This window comes from Lotus japonicus, chromosome 5 (assembly GCF_012489685.1).
Source record: "Lotus japonicus ecotype B-129 chromosome 5, LjGifu_v1.2".
NCBI classification, from domain to species: Eukaryota; Viridiplantae; Streptophyta; class Magnoliopsida; order Fabales; family Fabaceae; genus Lotus; species Lotus japonicus.
This window is the reverse complement of record NC_080045.1, coordinates 54,768,710-54,791,661: the sequence shown is the minus strand read 5'-3', so window position 1 is coordinate 54,791,661 and position 22,952 is coordinate 54,768,710. Positions and strand designations below refer to the sequence as shown.

General features: G+C 35.4%; 3 protein-coding genes across 7 annotated transcripts; all 3 read left to right on the top strand.

Moving 5' to 3' along the window:
- Positions 1-8,822: 8,822 nt before the first annotated feature.
- On the top strand, positions 8,823-11,712 carry LOC130720203 (probable inactive nicotinamidase At3g16190). 5 transcript variants are annotated; one of them, XM_057570823.1, is made up of 6 exons: positions 8,823-9,485; positions 9,726-9,815; positions 9,918-10,028; positions 10,283-10,517; positions 10,596-10,712; positions 11,484-11,712. In XM_057570823.1, exons 2-6 carry the CDS (start codon positions 9,768-9,770, stop codon positions 11,555-11,557), a joined length of 585 nt encoding a protein of 194 aa, XP_057426806.1. In that variant the 5' UTR covers positions 8,823-9,485; positions 9,726-9,767; the 3' UTR covers positions 11,558-11,712. The 5 variants fall into 5 exon arrangements, with proteins under 5 accessions (XP_057426806.1, XP_057426809.1, XP_057426807.1 ...); XM_057570826.1 differs by having other exon boundaries at positions 8,825-9,485; positions 9,677-9,815; XM_057570824.1 differs by having other exon boundaries at positions 8,825-9,485; positions 9,592-9,815.
- Positions 11,713-14,000: 2,288 nt separating this feature from the next.
- LOC130716903 (pto-interacting protein 1-like) lies at positions 14,001-19,467 on the top strand. The gene is made up of 8 exons (XM_057566942.1): positions 14,001-14,250; positions 14,817-14,913; positions 15,122-15,372; positions 15,466-15,592; positions 15,824-16,097; positions 18,322-18,454; positions 18,593-18,679; positions 19,160-19,467. The coding sequence occupies exons 2-8, from the start codon at positions 14,829-14,831 to the stop codon at positions 19,286-19,288; spliced, it is 1,086 nt and encodes a 361-aa protein (XP_057422925.1). The 5' UTR covers positions 14,001-14,250; positions 14,817-14,828; the 3' UTR covers positions 19,289-19,467.
- A 677-nt stretch (positions 19,468-20,144) lies between these two features.
- Positions 20,145-22,469, top strand: LOC130716902 (pectinesterase-like). The gene is made up of 2 exons (XM_057566941.1): positions 20,145-21,347; positions 21,470-22,469. Exons 1-2 carry the CDS (start codon positions 20,336-20,338, stop codon positions 22,186-22,188), a joined length of 1,731 nt encoding a protein of 576 aa, XP_057422924.1. The 5' UTR covers positions 20,145-20,335; the 3' UTR covers positions 22,189-22,469.
- Positions 22,470-22,952: the final 483 nt, after the last annotated feature.

Below are 22,952 nucleotides of genomic sequence, written 5' to 3'. Positions count from 1 at the left end.
AATCATCTTTAAAAACTGTAAAATTTCAAGGCTCTATGCATTATCCTAAAAAATTTGAATCACAAAGTGCTCTAACAATAGAACAAAAAGAAATAGTGTGATCAATAGAATAAAAACACACATGTCACACTTTAGAATCAGATTAATGCAGGACAATGTATAAAAAAAAAACAAAATATTTTATCAACTATAAAACACATGGTATGAATTGAACAATATTTTAAAAAAGGAGAGGCCACTAACATAAACCATACACCTTTCTCATTCAATGACCTGCAACATGGACATCACAAGCTTTGGAATGTTTAAAGCATGTTAACTATGTGCCACTGCAGTTGATGGATAATCTTCCTTTTATAGAGAAGAGAGAAGAGGCTTACTTGAGATAGTCGTGAATGCTCTATTTGGATACAGAAATGAAAATGAGAGGAAGGAATATAAGAGGAAAGAATATAAGAGAAATGAATATATGAGAAAAATGAGAGGATTTTCAAATTGTTTGGATTGAGAGAGAAAAAGAATGGAGAGTGAAAGAAAAAGTTAAAATGATATATATATGATTACCATATTACCCTTTTATATAAATCTTTTGGAAAAACTATATCGTTCTTTTACTAAATTAATGTATTTTTAAAATACTATAAATTTATAGTATATATATTATATTAATATATTAAAGGGATGTTGGAACTAAAAAAAAATTAAAGGGATGCGCAGAGTATGTATAAGGTAAATCGGTGACAACACTAAAAAAATTAAATCGGTGTAAATTATAAAGGGTTGTATTGATTATGTAAAAAAGTAGCCAGCAACATACTGTAGTGAGCAAAGAAAATAGGACAAAATAGGAAAGGCACGTCTTGTTTCAGTTTTCTTCGCAACTTAATGAACGGAATTCAAATTTTAAATGTAAAATTAATATGGTAGTTTCCAAAAATATATTTTGAATTTGAATTTTTTATTTTCAATGTGAATTTTAAAAAGGTAATTAATTATATTCATCAATTATAGGTATTAATTGAAGTCATTAATTTCAATTATAAGGGATAAAATGTTTAGTAATGATGAATGTCTAAAATGTGAAGTTTTTTTATTGGTAAAAATTTCATAAAAATTAAAATAAAAAACATTTCAAATATATGTGATAAAAAACATTTTTAAAATCTTTAATTTTCTAAATGTAAAATTAAACATTTAATTTATAATTTTTCATCATTTTCGCAATATTTTCAAATGCATCGTTTAATGTAAAATTAATAATCAAATATATAAGATTCAATTATTTTGGAAATATTTGCAACTTCCAATTATGATTTCATAGGCCATTTCAAAAAAAAAATATGATTTCATAGGTAATGGTTACATAAAAAAACTGAAAAATATAATTTTGAATATAAGACCATAATAAATGAGTCATTATTGTATGTTGTGACAAAAAAATAAAATGACCATTTTTTTTTCTTGGAGGGAAAAGTGATGAATTTGGAGGTGCCATGTGTCATAGACCTTCTAGAAGAAAACATTCTTTTCATATATATATAGATATAGATAGATGAAAGTTTGTGCTTTATTAATTATTTTTTTCCAACAATACCCTTATTAATTCTATCTACTAAAATATCTCTCCTTAATTATTCTCTTTCTTCCACTATCAAACATTAATAACTACTTCTTGTAATATGTATTTTTTTAAGAGAAGTTCAATTGATGATAACAATTGTTAATGCTATTACCAATAGTGGTGGCTCATAATTCAAATCAATTTCTAGAGGCATAACAAGACTTAATTTGGTAAGAAAAAGTTGAAGTGCAAGAATTGTCTTTGTAAATCACATATTTATAGTACCCAGCTCTATGTTGCGCCAAAATTTTTACCCTCAAAACTTCAAATTTCAGATGCAAAAAGCAGTAGTAGAATAAATCTTTTCTAGATAGTACGCATGAGAAGTTTAAACACTTTTGAGTAAGAAGCAACCGTTAAGGTGGACACACATTGCACTATTGCTGTAGTTATTATGCACCTTGGAAAAAGAATTTAACTTGATTAAGTAGTAAGAGTTTTGAGAAAAGAGATCAATGAAAAAGAATAAAGCTATTAATGATAGAAAGAGGTATAACAAACGGTGATTTTGGAAGTTTAGTTTAATTTAGGACAAATTTAATGCATTTTAACTAGTTTAACTACATTTCTTAAATTATGTGATTTTTTTTTTGCTGCTTATAAATAGGACCGGAGGGAGTATTTAAAATCTCGCTAGACCCCTCCCCTAATTTCTCTTCTTCTTCACGGAACAGTAAAATAGGATTCCATGTGAATCCTGGAAACCTCGATTGAAACATGAAACAAATGACCATAGCTGTGATTGAAAGTCAATTATATATTATTCACATTGCATTGATTCCATGTGAGCCAATAAACTTGAGATGTGCCCTATGACAGCATATGAAAGAAAGAAAACTCCAGAGAAAAAATAAAAAATCAATTCAACAATGCACATGGTTCACATCTGTGAATTGAATTCACGCCCAGATTGAAATAATTTGTGAAAGAATTTGAGCCAATAATTCAATCAGAGAAAGAAATCACGCAAAATTGAATTTTGATATTTTTCAAACGAAACCAATAAATTTTGAACTGCACTTGTGCAATAGTGAAACCATGGGAGGAGGAGGAAGAGGCGTTTCAGAGGGGTAGCGAATGGAGAAGGAAATATATTATAGGGTTTTCTGGAAATTTTAATTAAAAATATAAATTTTAACATTAATTTTAATCCAATGTTGTTATATATTTGTAAATATAAATATGAAAGAATGTTATGTATTGTTTGTCATTTTTTATTCTCAAATAAAATATAACGTATAATAGGGTTATATGTGTAATTGAACTAATGGTTTTGTTCAAATGATCTAGAGTTATCAAACACAACACAGAGAACATTATTGTCCTGTTTCATCTTGTTCTATCCCGTTCCGTTCTGTTCTGTCCTGTTCTGTTCTGTCACCAAACGCTACGTCGCTACCTAACGCTTAACAACCAAAGGGTCTTGTCTTTCGACTTGGGGATGAGATGAATCAATTAGTAGTTCACCCTTGCATGATCTCACAAGAGCCCATAACCTGTTGAACTCATTCCTGTCCACCCAGTATCAACATTCATTTTAATAAAACCTTGTGGAGCCATCCATCTATCATTTGTTTCGGTCACTTGGAAAGTTAAAGAATATTATCAGAAAGAAAAAGAAAATACAAAATAGAAGGTCCGAACACAAAAGCAAAATCAAAATGGAAGGAGAAAACTTCCATAGTTCCATATCCGCCAAGAAACTGCATCTCTCTAGACGTCTGACGAGCTAAAATTTCTGCTACTAAATTGAGCTCTTAATGAACATGAGAGAATGTAACAACTCATTCTTTATTCAAACTAATTAATTGGTCAAGATTTTGTTATAAAAATGTTATAAATAACATGACGATTTATAATACAAATTAAATGTGTTGCAGATATTATATTATAATTACATCTTTGTTCCTTTACTATTTTTTTTGTTTTACAACGGAAGCTTTTGTTCCTTTACTATAATTGCATCAATGAATAATATAAATAATATTAATTTCTCTAAATGACATAATTGGCGTTGACTTTTACTATTGTTTTTTATAATAATGTCTTTTTTTTTATACATCGGAAAATGTATAATAACTAGTGTTTTTACCCCGTGCGTTGCACGACGAATATTGATCTCATTATTTAGGCATGTATTAATGAATTAATATATGAAAAAATGAGTACTCAACCAAACAAAACCACAATGAGTATCACACAACTTGCAAAATTTGACAAAAACTTCATATATATTTAATCTTAAATATTTTAAAATTATGAAAAATATATTTAAATTAGATGAAAAATTGTTCCCGAGAGTTAACAAAAGTGGTAAGAATTAGGAGTCATAATGGAGGCGAATGAAGAGTCACCTAAAAATTATTAGTTTTTTTTACATGAATTATTTTTGATATAAAATATTTTTCCTTGTGGAAGTTTTTTACCATGCAATCTAAACATAAGCATATGATACTCATTTAAGAAAAATGTTTTAAAATCTGACTGAAAATTTGGCACCAATTATATTATTTAGTGCTCAATTTAAATTTCAAACTCAAATCTTAATTTTTCTTTTACAATTTTTAAAAAAGGAAATGCATTAACTTAAATTGAATTATGACTCCTTAATCAATGAGTTGATTCAATAAATTATATTCATTTCTTAAAAAAGTAAAAGAAATCCAATTAATTATTATGAATGAATTCACGAATGATTTAAAGTGAAAAAAAACCTTATTTTGTGTCTAAGCAAAATAATTAAAATATGAGTGAAAAATTGGATCAAATTACTATTATTTAGTGCACCATTACTGTTAAGCTGCGAGATTGTGCTAAAAGCCCACTGCAATGACCACACTCTGAATGTTTGCCAATAAACACAAGTAGAAGCTTCTTGTGTAAGGAGCTGAGAAGTCTCTCCTCATGTTTGCCTGAACATCCAAAACAAGTGTATATATTAATTTAGAGTAAAAAGCACTTTTGGCCCCTGATGTTTCAAGTTTGTGCAAATTCTGCCCCTACTCTATTTTTGTCAATGTTTATACCCCTCATGTTTTCAAACAGTGCGCCGTCTACCCCTTCGTCAGTCAGACGTTAAAAAACTAACGGAATGAGCTGATTTGACTTTTTTTTTTGGACCTGCCACGTGGAAATTACAAGTGAAATTGAAAAAAAGGGACATGGAGGATTCAAACTCAAGACCTGTAAGTAGCAAAACATGCATTTAACCAGTTCAGTTACATACATAATTGATATATACATCAAGCAAATTTATTTTATATCATTTCCTTGATCATCATCAACTTCATATACTCCTCTTCATCTCTCTAATCCAGTCAGGAACCTCTCCTGAGAAAGCCTGACTGACGGAGGGGTAGACGGTGCACTGTTTGAAAACATGAGGAGTAGAAACGTCGACAAAAATAGAGTAGGGGTAGAGTTTGCACAAATTTGAAACATCAGGGGCCAAAAATGCTTTTTAGCCTTTTAAATTTCAAACTCAAATCGCAAAATTATTTTTTACAATTTTAAAAATAATAGAATTAACTAATATTAAATATTCACTCCTTGATCTATGAGATCATTCCATTTTGTAAATTTTTTCTAAAAAAAAGTAAAAAAAAAACTCAAATAATTATTATGAAAGGAAAAATCAAAATCTAGTCACTAAAAGAGAATTTACCTTTTTTCAATCATTCCACTCCAAAATTTCATTTGTCTCTAAGAACCTGAGACCAGTTAGATCTGAATACGAATAATGTTAGAAAAATAAGTATTAATAGAATGTACCGAGCTCGAAGAGGGGCAATTTCTTTTATAAGAGGATTAAAAAGAACTCTTGTAGCCCCATAAATATTATGGAGACTTGTCTTACCTGTATCAAAATAAGGAGAAAAATTAGAAAATGTTGTTGATAAATTTTAATTATTTCACACAGTAAAATAGAAAAATACCTTTAAAATGCGTTATCTTTACATATTGAACAACAACCACAACATGACTTATTAATTAGGAACAAATCGTATAGCAGTATTTATATCAAAGTTGATCTTGAATGGATGGGAGGTTGGTCGGAAATCATGACCGCTTTCACCAACACCAAAGAATGAGATCTGACATACACGTCCTTCACTTAGCAAAGACTGAAATCGGTAAATAAGAGTCTTCCTAACTGAAGCGTGAATATTAACACCCTGAAATTAGATAAGTAAAGAAGATCAGAGATTGTCCAACATTAACAACACAGAATTAGAATTTAGTAGTTAGAAAAATAATTGTTATACCTTGTCATCCATAAGAACCATGTCCATCCAAAAATTACATTAAACTGAGTGATTCAAAAAAAAAGTGTTATACCTTGTCATCCATAAGAATCATGTCAATTGAAAAGGGTAGCTTGGAGCCATATAAACTCGGACTTAGCCATAGACGATTGACTTCCGAACAATTGTCCAGGTCTCTTTGGAGCCATCGATTTTGGCCATACCGTCGATTCTTGAAGCTATCAGAAGAAAGGTTAATTTCAAATATATCAAGTGCTGGAAAATGGATGAAATGATGGAGGAGAAATGTAACATAAGGGGTATATATAGTTCAAATTAGGGTTAATAATGACTAAAGTTGTCAAGAATATTTCATTCTCAAATAGAATATGTATTTTTAATTCAAAAACAGTTTTATTTGGCACCCAAAAAATCAAAGTGTATAGTACATACAACCGTATTTCTATTTAGTGATTATACAAACATATAAACAACTTTATAAAGTAACAACACACGCATATTATGTTTAATTATTTTGACTTTTTCCAAAATTAATGACTTTGTAATTAGGGAAATAAAACTTACTTGACTAATTATTATTTTAGAATCATTAATCACCGTAATTATTGCTTTAAAATTGGAAACCATTAATTATAAATAAAGTTAATAACGTAATTTTGCCTCAGAATTAATTGCATGACTATTTGAAATATGGCATAGGATTGATGTGTAGTAAAATACTTTTAATTCAATTCAATTCAATTTATGTTAAATAAGGAAATCAACGTTTTCTCTTTTTTAAATAGTAATTAGTGTTAAATGTTGTATTATGATTTTTTTAAAATATGTTTTTGAATTAAGTGTTGAAAATTGTCAATGATACATATTTAAATTAAGTGATGTAATCAACGGTTATAATTAAACTGTTTAGAATTAATCAATGAGATTCGAAAAAGAATTTCCTTAAACAAATTTTCATTGCATTAGAATGTAATAAATTATTTCAAATGAGGTTTTTTAAATATTAAAACGAATATACCATTAAGTGGTTTATATAAGGAATTTGAAGAAAATAAATAATTAATTTTGAATGATAATTTCCTTAAATAGATAGCTAATGAATTTAATAAGTAATTAAATATTTAAAACGTTTTTTTTAAATGAAATTATTTCAAAACATATTCGCACTGATTCACGTCATTAATTAATTTATTTAAGGAAATTGAAGGAATTAATGAATTAATTTTGAATATTAATTTCCTAAAATAAATAATGAATGAATTAAAATTTAATTAATTATTTTACATGGGGTTTAAAAAAACGATTATAGCAATAATTGACTGGAAAAATGAAATAATTACTGTATTAAAATGTAATTAATTGTTTTAAATGAGATTTTTAAAAAGAAAACGAATACAACTTTTATTCCATATAGCATTTATTAGATCTTTTATGAGTTGACTACAAATTACCATAGTTAAGTTGTTTATGTAAGGAAATTGAAGGAAATTAAAAATTAATTTCGAATTGTAATTTCCTTAAATATATAGCTTTTGAATTTAATAAGTAATTAATTTTTTGAAATGTTTTTTTCCATTCTAAAAATGGACATTATTTTAAATCAAAGAAATGATGCAAAATCATCATCTTTATTCATTGATTTTCCACACACGCAAATTATGTATTTTAAGAATATATGTCGTTGATGCTTTGAAATGATGGAAATTAATATAAAATGTTTGTAAGTATATAAAATTATACAACCTCAATACATATCTTGCTTTTCAAAAAAGAGACTCGTTCATTATAGGGAAAAGTTGTAAACACAAGTAGAATGAAAGATTTGAATCCATCTAAAATAATAACATATCATCATAAAAGAAGCAATTGTAAATATAAACCGTAATTTATTAATAAACCTTGAAAACTAATATGCAAAACATAAATTCAAACACTTTCCGTTTCCCGGTATCGAAAACAAAAATAAATGCCAAAAGTAACTTGAAATGTAAAAAGCAGTAGCAAAAGAGAGATGGTTTATCATCAATCTTTATTCTTGTTCTACTTGGATAACAAATATGAGAACCATGAACGGAAAGCTTATTTCTCCTCCTTAACAAATTTTTATTCTTGTTCTACTTGGATAACAAATTTATCATCACTTTCTATTCATCATATCTTCTCCTTCTTGACAACTTTCAAAAGCTTATTTCTCCTCCTTAACAACTTTCAATACATTTTGTTGGCAATCATCAACTACAACTCAGTATTAGTTAAAGGAACCAAATCAAATGTAACAGGTCAATTGAATAGAAAGTGCGAAAACATACCTTTTGATATGAGAAGGTTGAAACTTCATTCTTGCAGAAAAAGGATGGCAAAAACACATTTTGAGTATGTGATGAAATCAGCAATAAGGAGGTTGATTTATAGGAAATGATTTAGAAAATCACATTTAATGGGGGACAACTAAACCAAATTATAGGGAAATCAATGCAATTAATAAATTTGTGAGAATTCATGTGGCTGTGACACTTGTCAGCCAATGAGGGGTGTGTGATGAGAGTGCATCTTAGAATGTCACGTGTCTAATTCTTTTGGATAACGTTGTTCTTTTATAAAGTATATAGATATAGATGTCTTTAAAAAGACTAATAAATAAAAATTATGTTAAACATGTGGAAATAAATATAAAACAATAATTTTTTTAAGGAAATTTCAAAAAAATAATTTTTTTGTTAGACATAGTTTTTGAAGGAAAATGCTCAATATATTAAGATGTAAGAGTTTAAGAGATGAGCTTACAAAGATAGCTTGATCAACAATAGGAGGTGGATGATCCCACCACAAAGGTCGAATCCGACTAAAAAAATGACACTTTCCACTTTTCAGCTCCAAATCTTGTACAATTGTCATGCTCCATTGCAGCATTAAGACTTAGCAACCAAAGGGTCTTGTCTTTCGACTTGGGGATGAGACGAATCAAGTAGTAGTTCACCCTTGCTGCCTTGCATGATCTAGCAATGAGCCCATAACCTGTTGAACTCATTCTTGTCCACCCAATATCAACATTCACTTTAATCAAACATTTTGAGCCTTCCATATATCATTTGCTTCGGTCACTTGGAAAGTTAAAGAATGTTATCAGAAAGAAAAAGAAAATACAAAATATAAGGTCCGAACACAAAAGCAAAATTAAGATGGAAGGAGAAAACTTTCATAGTTCCATATCCGCCAAGGAACCGCATCTCTAGACGTGTGACGAGCTAAAGTTCCCGCTACCGAATTGAGCTCTTGATGAACATGAGAGAATGTAATAATCCAATCTTTATCCAACATGACACAAGAACCGATAATTTTCTTACTCCATCAATAGCAATTAACGTTTTTGTTGTCAATAAAAACATCAATTGTTCTCTACAATAATTCTAGTTTCGATTCCATTTCAAAGCCAGTCAAGCACTGCTTCGATCCACCCCTTTATCCTACGCACTCCTCCCTGCTTATCCTGCGCATATTTCATCGGTTTCGGAACAACACCGCCGCTTCACACCGTCACCGCACCACCGCGCCCCGCTCTTGACTCTACTCCACAATTTCGCTCTTCCGTTTCGTTTCAGGTACTCATCATCGATCTACCACACTCTTCATTCTCACTTGCTTTTAACTTTTTCGGTTTTCCGGCAAATTTGATATCGGTCGGTGATAACTTGATTTTAGCAACAGATTGTACTGATTGTGCGGAAAATGATTCGATCTGCGTATTTGAGTTTCGTTGAGTTTTTGAAATTTTTGTGAAGCGCCTGTGCAGTGGAGTAATACATACTAAGCGACCCAATTGGCCATAATCGTTGTCACAGCGCTCAAAATCCGGACTTGGTGAAGGAGTTGACCCTTTGAAAATGGCAGAGGATTGGAAACGCACAGCTCTTCTTGTCATCGACATGCAGGTAGATACTAGTACACTCTGTCTCTTCCCAATGTTGTTCTTCTTGTCCCTCAGGGTGTTCTTGGAGATATTAAACTTTTTCTCTTTATTTGTGAGCTTGCAGAAAGATTTTGTAGAAGGAGGTCCTATGCTAGTGAAAGGAGGGAAAGATATTGTCCCCAATGTGATTAAGGCTGTGGAAGTTGCCAGGGAGCGTGGAATTCTTATAGTTTGGGTAACAACTGTTCATTCCCTCTTTGAAAGTGTATAGAATTAAGTTCATTTTAGTTTTCATAATTCCTTAGGTTCTCAAATTAAGTGTTTTTGAAGAGACTTATTATCAGAATGGTCCATATATTTTCTATTTGCCAACATGAAGAAATGAAGAAAACTACTTATATTCACTAGATATCTTGTGCTGTTGATATTTAAGAAAATAGTTCTGTAATTGTTGAGTGACTTGAGTAATGTCTCTCAAAATATTTCCAGGTTGTACGCGAACATGATCCCTTAGGAAGAGATGTTGAACTCTTTCGTCGTCATCTATATAGTCCAGGGAAAGTTGGTCCAACCTCTAAAGGAAGTGAAGGAGCAGAGTTAGTTGATGGGTTGGTAATTAGAGAAGGGGATTATAAACTGGTGAAAACCAGGTTTAGTGCATTCTTTTCTACACACCTTCATTCAGTCCTTCAAGGAGCTGGAATTAATAGTCTGGTGGTCACTGGTGAGTAAGTGTTTTAATGCTGTACATGAGTTTGCAGTTTTACATTTATGTGTAGACTTAATATAGCTTTATTTGTAGGTGTTCAAACTCCAAACTGTATCAGGCAAACTGTCTTTGATGCTGTAGCATTGGACTATAAACCTGTAACTGTTATTGTTGACGCCACAGCGGCAGCGACACCTGACATTCATCTTGGTATGTATTTATCAGCTTCTTGAAATCCTTGCATATTAAATGGTAGGAACTTTATTTTGATAACCATCTATTAAAGACCTTCTCTGCCATAGATATTTAAGGAAAAAATGGTCAGAAAACTAGTGTGATCAGCTTAACAATGTCTTATTTTTAAATTTGTGTGTTGTGATGGGAAGAGTATCTAGTAGTTCCAAATATATTATTCATTCATATGCCCAAGCCCAGGAATTTGAGCAGAGAGATAAATCTCTGATCTTTGTGAAGTTATGTTGCGGTTAGTTTGACTTATGATTACTAGGGTTTGGCCAATTTTCAAAAACACGTCTTAGAAATTTAGAGATTAAGGAGTTATCTGACATTGAAGATGTGTAGTTTAGTTAGCAACACCCTTATAAGAGTGTATAGTTGTAAATCGGAAATCTATTCATCATGAATGATTACATCAAATTTTAACTATGAGTAAGTTGGTATTGGCTTATGGAGTGGAATATAATGCATTCATAAAAGTGGTGACATGTTTGATGAGTTGAGGACATTATTGTTGTGAAGATGAAATTTCTTGCTTTCTCCTTTGAATTAACATGGTTGCACTGGTGATATATTTTTTATGCTATCATGCCCCACAATTCTTTAAACCCATTTCCTTCGTGGCTACATTTTGATATTCTAGGTTCCCTCAAGGCAGAGAGATATTTTGTTCTTTTTTTAAAAATAAGATTGTGATCAAATTTTATTAGATGGTAATGAAGGCTAATATCTGGGTGGTTTCAGCCAATGTGTTTGACATGAAAAATGTTGGAGTTGAAACCCCAACATTACAAGAGTGGAGCGAATCCAAAGCTTGATCTGTATCAACCATCCTGAGGTGTTCAATTCCAAGACCCAAAAAGTGTTGATGCCTTTTGTCATGTTAAGCTGTAAAGTGAACTGAAACTACTTATATTGCAGTACTTGATTCCTGCACTGTTAAATAATGACATAGCTATTGTTGTTTATTTTAGCATTGATGGCACTTTTTCTGGATGCGACATTTAAGTATTTGTTTCATGTCCACTGTGCTCCAATTTAGAAAATCTAAGTTGCTAAAATCAGCTTAAATACATTCTATAGAGCATGATGAGCGAGGAAGGAGCTAGCTCAGGTTGCTTAAGCAAGTTAGTTTAGTTAGCTGGGAATTGGATTATGTTAGAACCATTACAGCAGCTTTGTTAGAGCATTTAGTTAGTTGCTCTCTTTCTGTTCTAGATCTTGCATCCATTCATTGTGGCATTTACATTAGTGATCTTTAGGAAGATGTATTCATGATGCTGCCACAAGGGGTTTCATCCTCTAAACCTAATAAAGTCTATACATTGCTCAAGTCCCTCTATGAGCTTGAGCAAGCTAGCTGAGAATGGTATGAAAAGTTTTCCTCTCTTCTCCTCCATGTGGCTATTCCCAAGCACACGCAGATCGCACTTGATTTACCTAGCCGGATGGACCATGTTTCACAAGCCTCTAGTCTGATCAAGGGATAGCTCTATGCCAATGTGATAATGTCTGGATCTCCTCAATAGTGTTGGATCTAGTCGCCAGACTCATACACGATGTGCAGACCATAACCCCGCTTCTAGTGGGGCGGTTGTCCCTCCTTCACCTGAATTAATGGCGCCACCCCATTTAATGGACCAGTCATGACACTTAATTAAACACCATCACTGCACCATAAAATCATCAGAAACCTCCAACGGCCTAGCTAAAGAACAAAATGAGCCTTTATAAGCGAATTTTGGTCCAACAGCGGGTACTTCTTCACTCATTATGAATTTTGGACCTTAAGGCTGAAGTGCTGAACACTCCATTGTCCTCTAACCTATCTGTGAAATTTGGAGGGAACAATAATAATTGAATCAATTACAATTAGTTGGACTGGAGTTTAAAATGTAGTGAACCACTAACCAAACCAATTCAAACTAATTAATTGGTCAAGATTCTGTTATAAAAATGTTATAAATAACATATAATACAAATTAAATGGGTTGTAGATATTATACTATAATTACATCTTTGTTCTTTTACTATAATTGCATCGATGAATAATATAAATAATTTCTCTAAATGACATATTTGGCGTTGACTTTTACTATTTTTTTGTTTACAAGACTTATATTAATATCTTTAAAAAGACTAATAAATAAAAATTATGTTAAAGATGTGGAAATAAATATAAAACAATAATTTTTTTAAGGAAAATTTCAAAAAAATATTTTTTTTTTGCTAGACATGGTTTTGGAAGGAAAATGCTCAACATATTAAGATGTAAGAGATGAGCTTACAAAGATAGCTTGATCAACAACAGGAGGTGGATCATATCACCACAAAGGCCGAATCCGACTAAAAAATGACACTTTCCACTTTCCAGCTCCAAATCTTGTGCAACTGTCATGCTCCATTGCAGCATTAAGGCTTAGCAACCAAAGGGTCTTGTCTTTCGACTTGGGGATGAGACGAATCAATTAGTAGTTCACCCTTGCATGATCTAGCAATGAGCGAATCAATTAGTAGTTCACCCTTGCATGATCTAGCAATGAGCCCATAACCTGTTGAACTCACATTCCTGTCCACCCACTATCAACATTCACTTTAATAAAACCTTGTGGAGCCGTCCATATATCATTTGCTTTAGTCACTTGGAATGTTAAAGAATGTTATCAGAAAGAAAAATAAAATACAAAATAGATAGGGTACTAGTTCTTCAATCATATCTGCACAAAATTCTGCCTCACAAAACAAAATCAAGATGGAAAGAGAAAACTTCCATAGTTCCATATCCGCCAAGGAACTTCATCTCTAGACGTATGACGAGCTAAAGTTTCCGCTATCAAATTGAGCTCTTGATGAACATGAGAGAATGTAACAATCCAATTTTTATCCAACATGGCACGAACGCTGAGATAATTTTCTTCCTCCATCAGTAGCTATGAACGTCTGTATTATCACTAAAAGCATCAATTGTTCCCTACAATCAGATACACAAACAACATCAAGATGTCTCAATACCCAAGCATGTCTAGTCTAATACGAGATTCCACACCTCGTAATAAATATAGTTTTATAGCTTTATTTTTTTAATAAAATAAACAATTTTTTTATTAATAGGAGAAAACTCTTTCCAAACTCGAAACCATGCCAATTGCCAAAGTAACGTTTGTTTTTACACCGAGTGTATGCGTCCCACAAGTCAAATGCTGACTAGCCTGTGCTGAAAAAGGAGAGTAAAAAGCCTGAATTAATGGTAGTATTTAAATAGTTGGTGAGATATTTACATAATCGATAATCATAGCTGTACTGCTCTAGACAGAAGAAAATCCCTGTAACCGCAAGCAATAATTCTACTTTCGATTCCATTTCAAAAGCGAGTCAAGCACTGCTTCGATCCGCCCCTTTATCCTACGCACTCCTCCCTGCTTATCCTGCGCACCCTTCACACCGTCGCCGCACCACCGCGCCTCGCTCTTGACTCTCTTCTCCGCAATTTCGCTCTTCCGTTTCGTTTCAGGTACTCATCATCGATCTACCACACTCTTCATTCTCACTTGCTTTTTAATTTTCTGTTTTCTGGCGAATTTGATATCGGTCGGTGATAACTGATTCTGCTATAGAATGATCTGTCACTGCTGGCTTTGATTTCACAGCAAATTGCACTGATTGTGCAGAAAATGATTCGATCTGCTTTCATTTAGCTTCACTCGATTGCATATTTGAGAAACATTGATCTCATGCTGTGAATTTTTTGTGCATCACTTGTTTGTTGCTTGAGAGTGATTAGATTATGCAAATAATTTTGGATAACACTTCATTTTTTTGAATTTGATTGCATTTCTAAGAGTTAGGCAGGTAATTGCGTAGTTTAGTTAATATGAATCGAATTAGTGGATAGTTAATACTAGTTATTGATGTAATTGGAAAAAAAACTAACAAATTTGCAGTATCATCAGGGTGTTTTTTCTTTCTAGCAATGAGCATGTACATTTTGTTTTTGTTTTTGGAATAAATAGACTGTATATTCAAGCTTAAAAGTAAACTATTATTTGTATGATCTTACAAGCTTATGGATTATTTCAGTGGGAAAGAATCATGAGCTGTTTCAATTGTTGCGAAGAGGATGATTTCCACAAGACTGCTGAAAGCGGAGGACCGTATGTTGTAAAAAATCCGTCAGGTAATTTGACTCTTATTAGCTAGAGGTGTGCATTAGGGGCGGCGAGTGTAGTTTTCTACTTTGAAGCGTTGGTGCATCTTTGAGTGATATTTTCATATTGATTGGATTCTATCCGTAATAATTGATTGAGACTGTTATTAGATACTTTGTTGTGTTGATTTGTTTGATTGGATGTGATGAGATTATTCTGATAAATACTAATGTGCAGGGAATGATGGAAATCATCATGCTTCTGAAACTGCAAAGCAGGGTGGTCAGACTGTTAAACCCCAACCCATTGAAGTTCCTAATATATCAGAAGATGAGCTAAAAGAAGTTACAGATAACTTTGGGCAAGATTCTCTTATTGGTGAGGGATCCTATGGAAGAGTATATTATGGTGTACTTAAAAATGGTCAGGCTGCAGCAATCAAGAAGTTAGATGCTAGTAAACAGCCTGATGAGGAATTCTTAGCTCAGGTATATATGTCTTACAACCTTGGCTTAATATTTCTTTTATCAGGACACGAAATGTTCAAATCACATACACTACTTGGTTTTTGGACTTTTCAGGTTTCAATGGTATCAAGGCTGAAGCATGAAAATTTTGTTCAGTTGCTTGGATATTCAGTTGATGGAAATTCCCGTATTCTTGTTTATGAGTTTGCATCTAATGGGTCTCTTCATGATATTTTACATGGTATATAGTTTTTCCTTTCAATTGGTCGATTTGGAAAACTATTAAGATCAATCAACACATGCTGAATTATTTTTCTATGTTAGAGAGGAACTGAGAAGATTATGGATGTTAACAATTTTTTATTCCTTTGGATGCCTTGACATGTAATGTCACTGCTTGCGACTTGCGATACATCTGAGCTTAGTCTGTATTGTTATCATATATAAATGTTGCCATTGTTCTTACTTGCAGGCAGAAAAGGTGTTAAAGGAGCACAGCCTGGTCCTGTTTTGACATGGGCACAGAGAGTGAAAATTGCCGTCGGGGCTGCAAGAGGGCTTGAATACTTGCATGAGAAGGCTGATCCCCACATTATCCACCGGGACATCAAGTCAAGCAATGTGCTAATCTTTGATGATGATGTTGCTAAAATTGCAGATTTTGATTTATCGAATCAGGCTCCGGACATGGCTGCACGTCTTCATTCTACTCGTGTCCTTGGGACCTTTGGTTATCATGCACCAGAGTAAGATATGAATATCAAATTGTTAAAGTTAGATATCAGATCACGTGCATCATTTTATACCTGATATAACCAGAATCTGAGAGAGGGAGAAGAGAGGGAATAGGGACAGAGAAGAGAGAACAAAGGGATAGAAGGGGTTTCATTATCTCAACAATATTCAACATATCTCAATTACAAGGCCAATCCCTATTTATATGCGTAACATATCCCTCCCCTTAAAATTTTCCTTGTCCTCAAGGAAACTCATCAAAATCCAAACACTAACAAGAACAAAATACAACCAAACCACATTAAAAACAAGAAAATGTAACACACAGAAACAGGGGCTCGAAGCAACAATGAAATGAAAAAAAACTCCAAAAAAAAAACGAATGGGCCAACACAAGCTGATGTCCACCCATTGCAGCAGCACTTGGACTTTTTGTTTTTGTTCCTCCTGCAAGGCCCAAGTCCTACCAAGAGCAGTTTGGGCCTGGCCCACTCGGAGGGGAGCACTGTTCATCCCTCTTCCTTCGCTTTGTCATTGTAGCAACCAAACACACACACACGCACACCCCTCGCCGCTGAGCTATGGAATCAGTGGCCTCTGCCGTCGTGTCCGGTCCGACGCCGAAGTCCTGTGGCTTCGCCGGCGGCCTTGTCGCCATGACTGAGGTCCAAACACAAGGTTCTCCGCCGCAAGGTGAGGAATCAGGCAGTTTTCGAGGTGGTCGGCGAGAGTACACGGCCCAGGACAGTTCGCTGCCGCAAAGAAATGAGTCCGGCAGCTTCGCCGGTGGACGCTTGGACAAGACCAGAAGGTAACGCTTTCTGACCAAGCAGCAGGGGTCTCCGCCGGGAAGGAATATGTCCGGTGGCTTCCGTGGAGGCCTTCTTCCTCCTCCGAAAGTTAGATCGCCGCCGTAATTGCAAAGAACATCGCCGGATTGGGACAAATCACCATCGAGGAACCCTAAAACTCCGATTTGGGGCTCCTGGAACCTTAGATTTTTAATTTGGGAAAATACGAATCTGGATTCCCGAATTCGAGGTACGACGACTTCAATGGACCTGAAATCGCTGCTGTTTGGGACCGGAATCACCATGGGAGACCCGATCTGCGGGTTCTGGACGAAGATCGCACACTCTGTTTCTTCCTTTTCTTGAATCGCCGGCACCTTCGACGCTTCTCGCGCCGCCGCCGCGCGCTCTTCCTCAGCGATGCGCTCGGCCTCCGCCGCCGCTTTGGCTTCGTACCGCTCATACGCCGCCATGTACCGATGGTATTCTGCCACGTGCCACTCGTACTCCGCCGCTGCCTCTTCACGCTGGCGAGCTTCTTCACGCAGGCGTATTTCTTCCGTCTTCTTGCACAGCTCTTCGAACTGAATCCACCGAATCCGGCGGCTTCGCCGGTGGCCGGTTGGCCATTGAAGAGACACTTCGCAGCTTCTTGACGAAGATGAGCGTTCCTGTGTTCATGGGAACGACCATTGACGACCCAATATGTGGCTTCTGGAATATGAAGATTCCATCCTTCTCTTCCTTCACCGTCATTGCTCGCTCCGCCTCAGCGGTGGTTGTCGCTGCTCGCTTGACCTCCGCGGTGGCTTCTCTTTCAGCCTCCACTGCGAGTTTTTCTTCTGCCAAAGCAATCGCCGCCGCCGCTTTCGCCTCGTACCTCACCGCTTGCTCCGCCAGGTATCGCTCATGTGCGGCGTCACGCTCCACCCAGAACCTGCGTCGTTCCTCACACTCCCGGGTCCAGGATTCACACATGCTTTCAAATTTTTCCCACCAAGCTTCCATTTTCTTTTCTTTTCTCTGGTTCAGGTGCACCGGATCGGTGCTCTGATACCAATGATATAACCAGAATCTGAGAGAGGGAGAAGAGAGGGAATAGGGACAGAGAAGAGAGAACAAAGGGATAGAAGGGGTTTCATTATCTCAACAATATTCAACATATCTCAATTACAAGGCCAATCCCTATTTATATGCGTAACAATACCTATTGGATATCATGGATAGAACCCTTCGTTCTGTTATGTAAATGCTGAAGAATTATTGGAAAAAGCTATAGGAAATGTCCTTTCAGCCAAAGTTGACTAAACAATTATGACCAATTCCCACATATTTTGTGTTTCTTTATCTTTTTATAAATGTGGACAAGGACAAACCAAGTATAAATATATAGTCTCCTAGCCTCAATTGCTAAACAATAATCTGTCTAATCTTGTGATTGCAGATATGCTATGACCGGACAATTGAATGCTAAGAGTGATGTGTACAGTTTTGGTGTTGTCCTTCTGGAACTCTTGACTGGAAGGAAACCAGTTGATCATACCCTACCACGTGGACAGCAGAGTCTTGTTACTTGGGTACTAATTTAAGCTATATCTTTACACCCTCCTCCCCTGCTCCAACAAAAGAGAAAAAGAACCAGAATCCAAGCCTCTTTATTATGATTTACTTTCAACTCTAAGATCCTAGCTGCTCACAATTGGTATTTGTTTCAGGCTACACCGAAACTAAGTGAAGATAAAGTCAGGCAGTGTGTTGATACAAGACTAGGAGGAGAATACCCACCGAAAGCTGTTGCTAAGGTATTTTTTATCTGAGTATATATTTTTCATCTCATTTTTATCTTCACCATTTTTCTTGCTATGGTGGTCTGAACTGTTTGTGGAGGTGTTTTATAGCTTGTATTGTAATTGACTATATGGATATGAATTGGAAAACTGTGTAAAAGAAGCTTTCCACTAGAGATAGCCTCAGAATTCTTGTATTTTATTTGGGTACTTAATAGTAAATAGTAATACTATGAAGGAGGCCAGAATTTGAATCTAAAACCTCTATAAGTTCCTTTGGGAGGAATTCGTTGAATGTATTAATTAGTGGAGCAATAGGAAGAGCCATTACTGGTCTGCATTATGCTAGAGGAAAATATGCAAAATAATATGAACATGTTTGTAGAAACCATCATAGGAACCACACGCACTCGGAATAACTACCCTTAAAGATAAATACAAAAAATCCCTGGAAGAATATTCATTTATAACAGCATGATGCTTGATTAATTACAGATGGCTGCTGTTGCTGCACTATGTGTGCAATATGAAGCTGATTTCAGACCCAACATGAGCATTGTAGTCAAAGCTCTTCAACCATTGTTGACTGCACGACCTGGACCTGCTGGTGAAACAGCAAATTAATCTCTCTGTATCTCTTTCTCTCTATATCTCTATATCTGTGAGTATGTGCACAATTGTGCATGCAAAATATAAGAGACTGCTTCAGATGCTGGTGGTAAATTACTCGAACAAGGCTTTTTGTCCTACTCTGCATTCATTTTGTTCATAATCTATGAGGTCCTTTGAGGTTTTCTTGCTTCTATTCTTTTAAATGTTATTTGTTTTCTCTATTTTTTATTGCCATTTTAGTTTTGTGAAAAATTGCAAAAGAGAAATGAGTATATTCTTTTCTTAGCAAATAGCTAGTCATTGGACTACTTTATTGGAGACAATTATAGTGACAAAAGCCTTTTATTACTAGATTAATTCTTTTATTTTTTTTTAATTAAAATGCTGGTTCAATTGGGTTTGTATAACTTGTAATTTCAATTACGATTTTCTGGAAGTGAAAGTGAGTTACTGTTTCACTGCTCAATGTTGAGGCTGTTGTTTTGTTTGTTCTACTTTTAAGTCCACCACGAATTATCCTGCGGTTTAGCTTGAACAAAGGACGACTAGGAAGAATATCTATGGACTGAAAAATGGTCCAGAACTAGGAGGCCTCAACTATTCTTAGCCATCACAAATACAAGCCCACATTTTCTACCACCAACTCAACACAAAACTTTACCCGGAAAATACCATTCTCGCTTATTATAGGAATATTCTCTCTATTGTAGATATAAATTGATCAAGAAATAGCAGTGTCCTAATTAATCCTCCCCTACAATTCTGAAACCAACAACAATTCTGAACACTCATTCATGTTAAGGTTACCCTTCACCACTATTCTAAGATTGATGGAAAAAAGTTGAACTACCTATAAAAACATCAATCCTTGTGGTAGATTTGTCTATTACACTAATAAACTAATCATATCACCTTCCCACACAAGAAACCAATAAAGGGGAGGAAATCTATATATACTTTTCATCCTTCCTAACTGTGCTTTTCGTTTATTCCTGGTAGAATAAGTACAAGATAAAAAATCTCAAGAAGAGGAAAAAAAAAAAGAAAAAAACCAAAACCATGAATACAAAAATAATTGCCTCTGGTGTATCCCTCATCCTGGTGGTGGGTGTTGCCATTGGCGTTGTGGTAGTTGTTAACAAAAAAGACACAACTGATCCTGTGGTAGCAGCACAACAAAAATCCGTGAAGTCAATGTGTGAGGGAACCGAAGACCCTAAGCTCTGTCACGACACTCTCAGCACCGTGAAACCCACCAACTCCTCTGACCCGAACGCTTATATAGCGGCAGTGGTGGAAGCAACCGCCAAGAGCGTCATCCAAGCCATGAACATGAGCGACAGGCTCACGGTGGATCATGGCGGCAAGGACCCCGGCATGAAAATGGCCCTTGACGACTGCAAGGACTTGATGCAGTTCGCCATAGATAGTCTCGAGTCCGCGACTAATCTAGTCCGTGACAACAACATACAAGCTGTTCATGAACAGACCCCTGACTTCAGGAACTGGTTGAGCGCTGTCATGTCATACCAACAATCTTGCATGGAAGGGTTTGAAGATGGGAAAAGTGGTGAGGAAGCGGTTAAGGGACAATTGCAAGAGGGTAGTTTGGACCAGATGGGGAAGCTCACTGGGATAGCCCTTGACATTGTCTCGGACTTGTCCAGGATTCTTCAGACCTTTGACTTGAAGCTGGACCTAAACCCTGCTTCTCGTCGCCTTCTAGAGGCTGAGGAGGTTGACCATGAAGGGCTCCCCTCATGGTTTTCTGGTGCTGATCGGAAGCTGTTAGGGAAGATGAAGAAGGGAGGTAAGGTGACACCGAATGCCGTGGTTGCTAAAGATGGAAGTGGTAAATTTAAAACCATTGCGAGTGCTATTGCCTCGTACCCGAAGGGGTTCAAAGGAAGATACATTATCTATGTCAGGGCTGGGGTTTATGATGAGTACATCACCGTCCCCAAACAAGCTGTGAATTTGCTCTTGTATGGAGATGGCCCTACAAGGACCATTGTCACTGGTCACAAGAACTTTGTAGATGGTGTGAAGACAATGCAAACTGCCACCTTTGGTAAGTATACCATGTCTATAAAATTAGAAACAAATCAAAAGTTTGATAGTGTCTTGAACTTTTTTATTGGTTATGGCTTCTAATCATGCATGAATTATTAACGTTTGCAAGCATGCATGCAGCCAATACTGCTGTAGGATTCATCGCCAAATCAATGGCATTTGAGAACACAGCCGGTCCCGCCAAACACCAAGCAGTTGCCTTCCGGAACCAGGGAGACATGTCAGCTTTCTTTGACTGCGCCATGCGCGGCTTCCAAGACACCTTGTACGTCCAAGCGAATCGTCAATTCTACCGCAACTGTGAAATCTCTGGCACGGTGGACTTCATCTTTGGCGCCTCGGCGACCCTCATCCAGAATTCTAGAATCATCGTGCGGAAGCCAGGACCCGGCCAGTTCAACACTGTGACCGCAGACGGCACAAAACAAAGAAACATGGCCACAGGGATCGTGATCCAGAATTGTGAGATAGTTCCGGAAAGGGCCTTGTTCCCTCAAAGGTTTCAGTTCAAGTCGTATCTTGGAAGGCCATGGAAGGCTTATGCTAAAACAGTGGTCATGGAGTCGAATTTGGGTGATTTTATTCAGCCAGTAGGGTGGAGTGTTTGGGAAGGGAATCAGTTTCTCGATACATTGTATTATGCTGAACATGCTAACGTGGGACCTGGCGCTAACCTTAAAAGAAGGGTTAGGTGGAAGGGTTACCATCCCAATATTAATAAGAATGAGGCTGCACAATTCACTGCTGGCCAGTTCCTCAGAGCTGGACCTGCTGGAAGAGCTGAGGATTGGTTGAAGGCTACTGGCGTTCCTTTCACAGTTGGTTTTGTCAAAGGTTAAAAGGCACGCGAGTTTTAGTATTTTAGATCAATCAATGAGAGAATGATGCTGCGCGAAAATCTTCGCGGTTGGGGATTTGTTTTTAGCTGTAGTTGTGTAATTTTATGTACACAAATCTATCTAGTTATGTAGAACAAGCTAGCTAAGCTTCATTCGTTTTCAGCAGACTTCGATTCTACTTGGAAGCTTTTACTTTGAAGCTCAGGTGGAATCATCTTGTACATGCGGTTTGGAAGCATGGGAGAATTGTACAGATAATGATATTGAAGACTTCTAGAAAATGATTTCGCAAACAATTTTTTTTTTTTTTTGTGTTTGGCCCGATGTCTCACGTGTTTGAGAAACTGTAGTGTTATTCGTTTTAATAAATGACATTTCCAAAATTCGAACTTATGTACTTTGTAAATATATTATGCATCTCTTATTACGTTTTAAGAAACTCCTATGTTTGTTATTTTTTATAACTGGCATCATAATCATCTTTGTCATCATCTCCATGTTTAACTGTAGTACGATAACACTCCATCGATGACGGATGGTAAATATGCAGATGGTGGGCTGGTGGCTCCTGGCTTGGATAAAGTGGTTGCAAACATTGAGGAGCTTGATTTAAAAAATATATCTTGAAGGATTACGATGGGCAAAATAATATTGGAGCACATAGCGAGTAAAAGTTAATTTGTGGTTGAAAAGCTACATGCATAGGCGAGTTTGTGTTTGATGCGGAGATGATGAGTGATTTTTGTGTTTGAAGAGGTGGTGAA

Bases quoted from the DNA above. Each gene is read 5' to 3' on its own strand.
- LOC130716902 (XM_057566941.1), top strand. From the start codon at position 20,336: ATGAATACAAAAATAATTGCCTCTGGTGTATCCCTCATCCTGGTGGTG. The intron at 21,348-21,469 runs GTAAGTATACCA...GCATGCATGCAG, and splicing joins AATGCAAACTGCCACCTTTG to CCAATACTGCTGTAGGATTC.
- LOC130720203 (XM_057570823.1), top strand. From the start codon at position 9,768: ATGGCAGAGGATTGGAAACGCACAGCTCTTCTTGTCATCGACATGCAG. The intron at 9,816-9,917 runs GTAGATACTAGT...GTGAGCTTGCAG, and splicing joins TTCTTGTCATCGACATGCAG to AAAGATTTTGTAGAAGGAGG. The intron at 10,713-11,483 runs GTATGTATTTAT...GGGTGGTTTCAG, and splicing joins GACACCTGACATTCATCTTG to CCAATGTGTTTGACATGAAA.
- LOC130716903 (XM_057566942.1), top strand. From the start codon at position 14,829: ATGAGCTGTTTCAATTGTTGCGAAGAGGATGATTTCCACAAGACTGCT. The intron at 15,373-15,465 runs GTATATATGTCT...TGGACTTTTCAG, and splicing joins ATGAGGAATTCTTAGCTCAG to GTTTCAATGGTATCAAGGCT. The intron at 18,455-18,592 runs GTACTAATTTAA...TATTTGTTTCAG, and splicing joins AGCAGAGTCTTGTTACTTGG to GCTACACCGAAACTAAGTGA.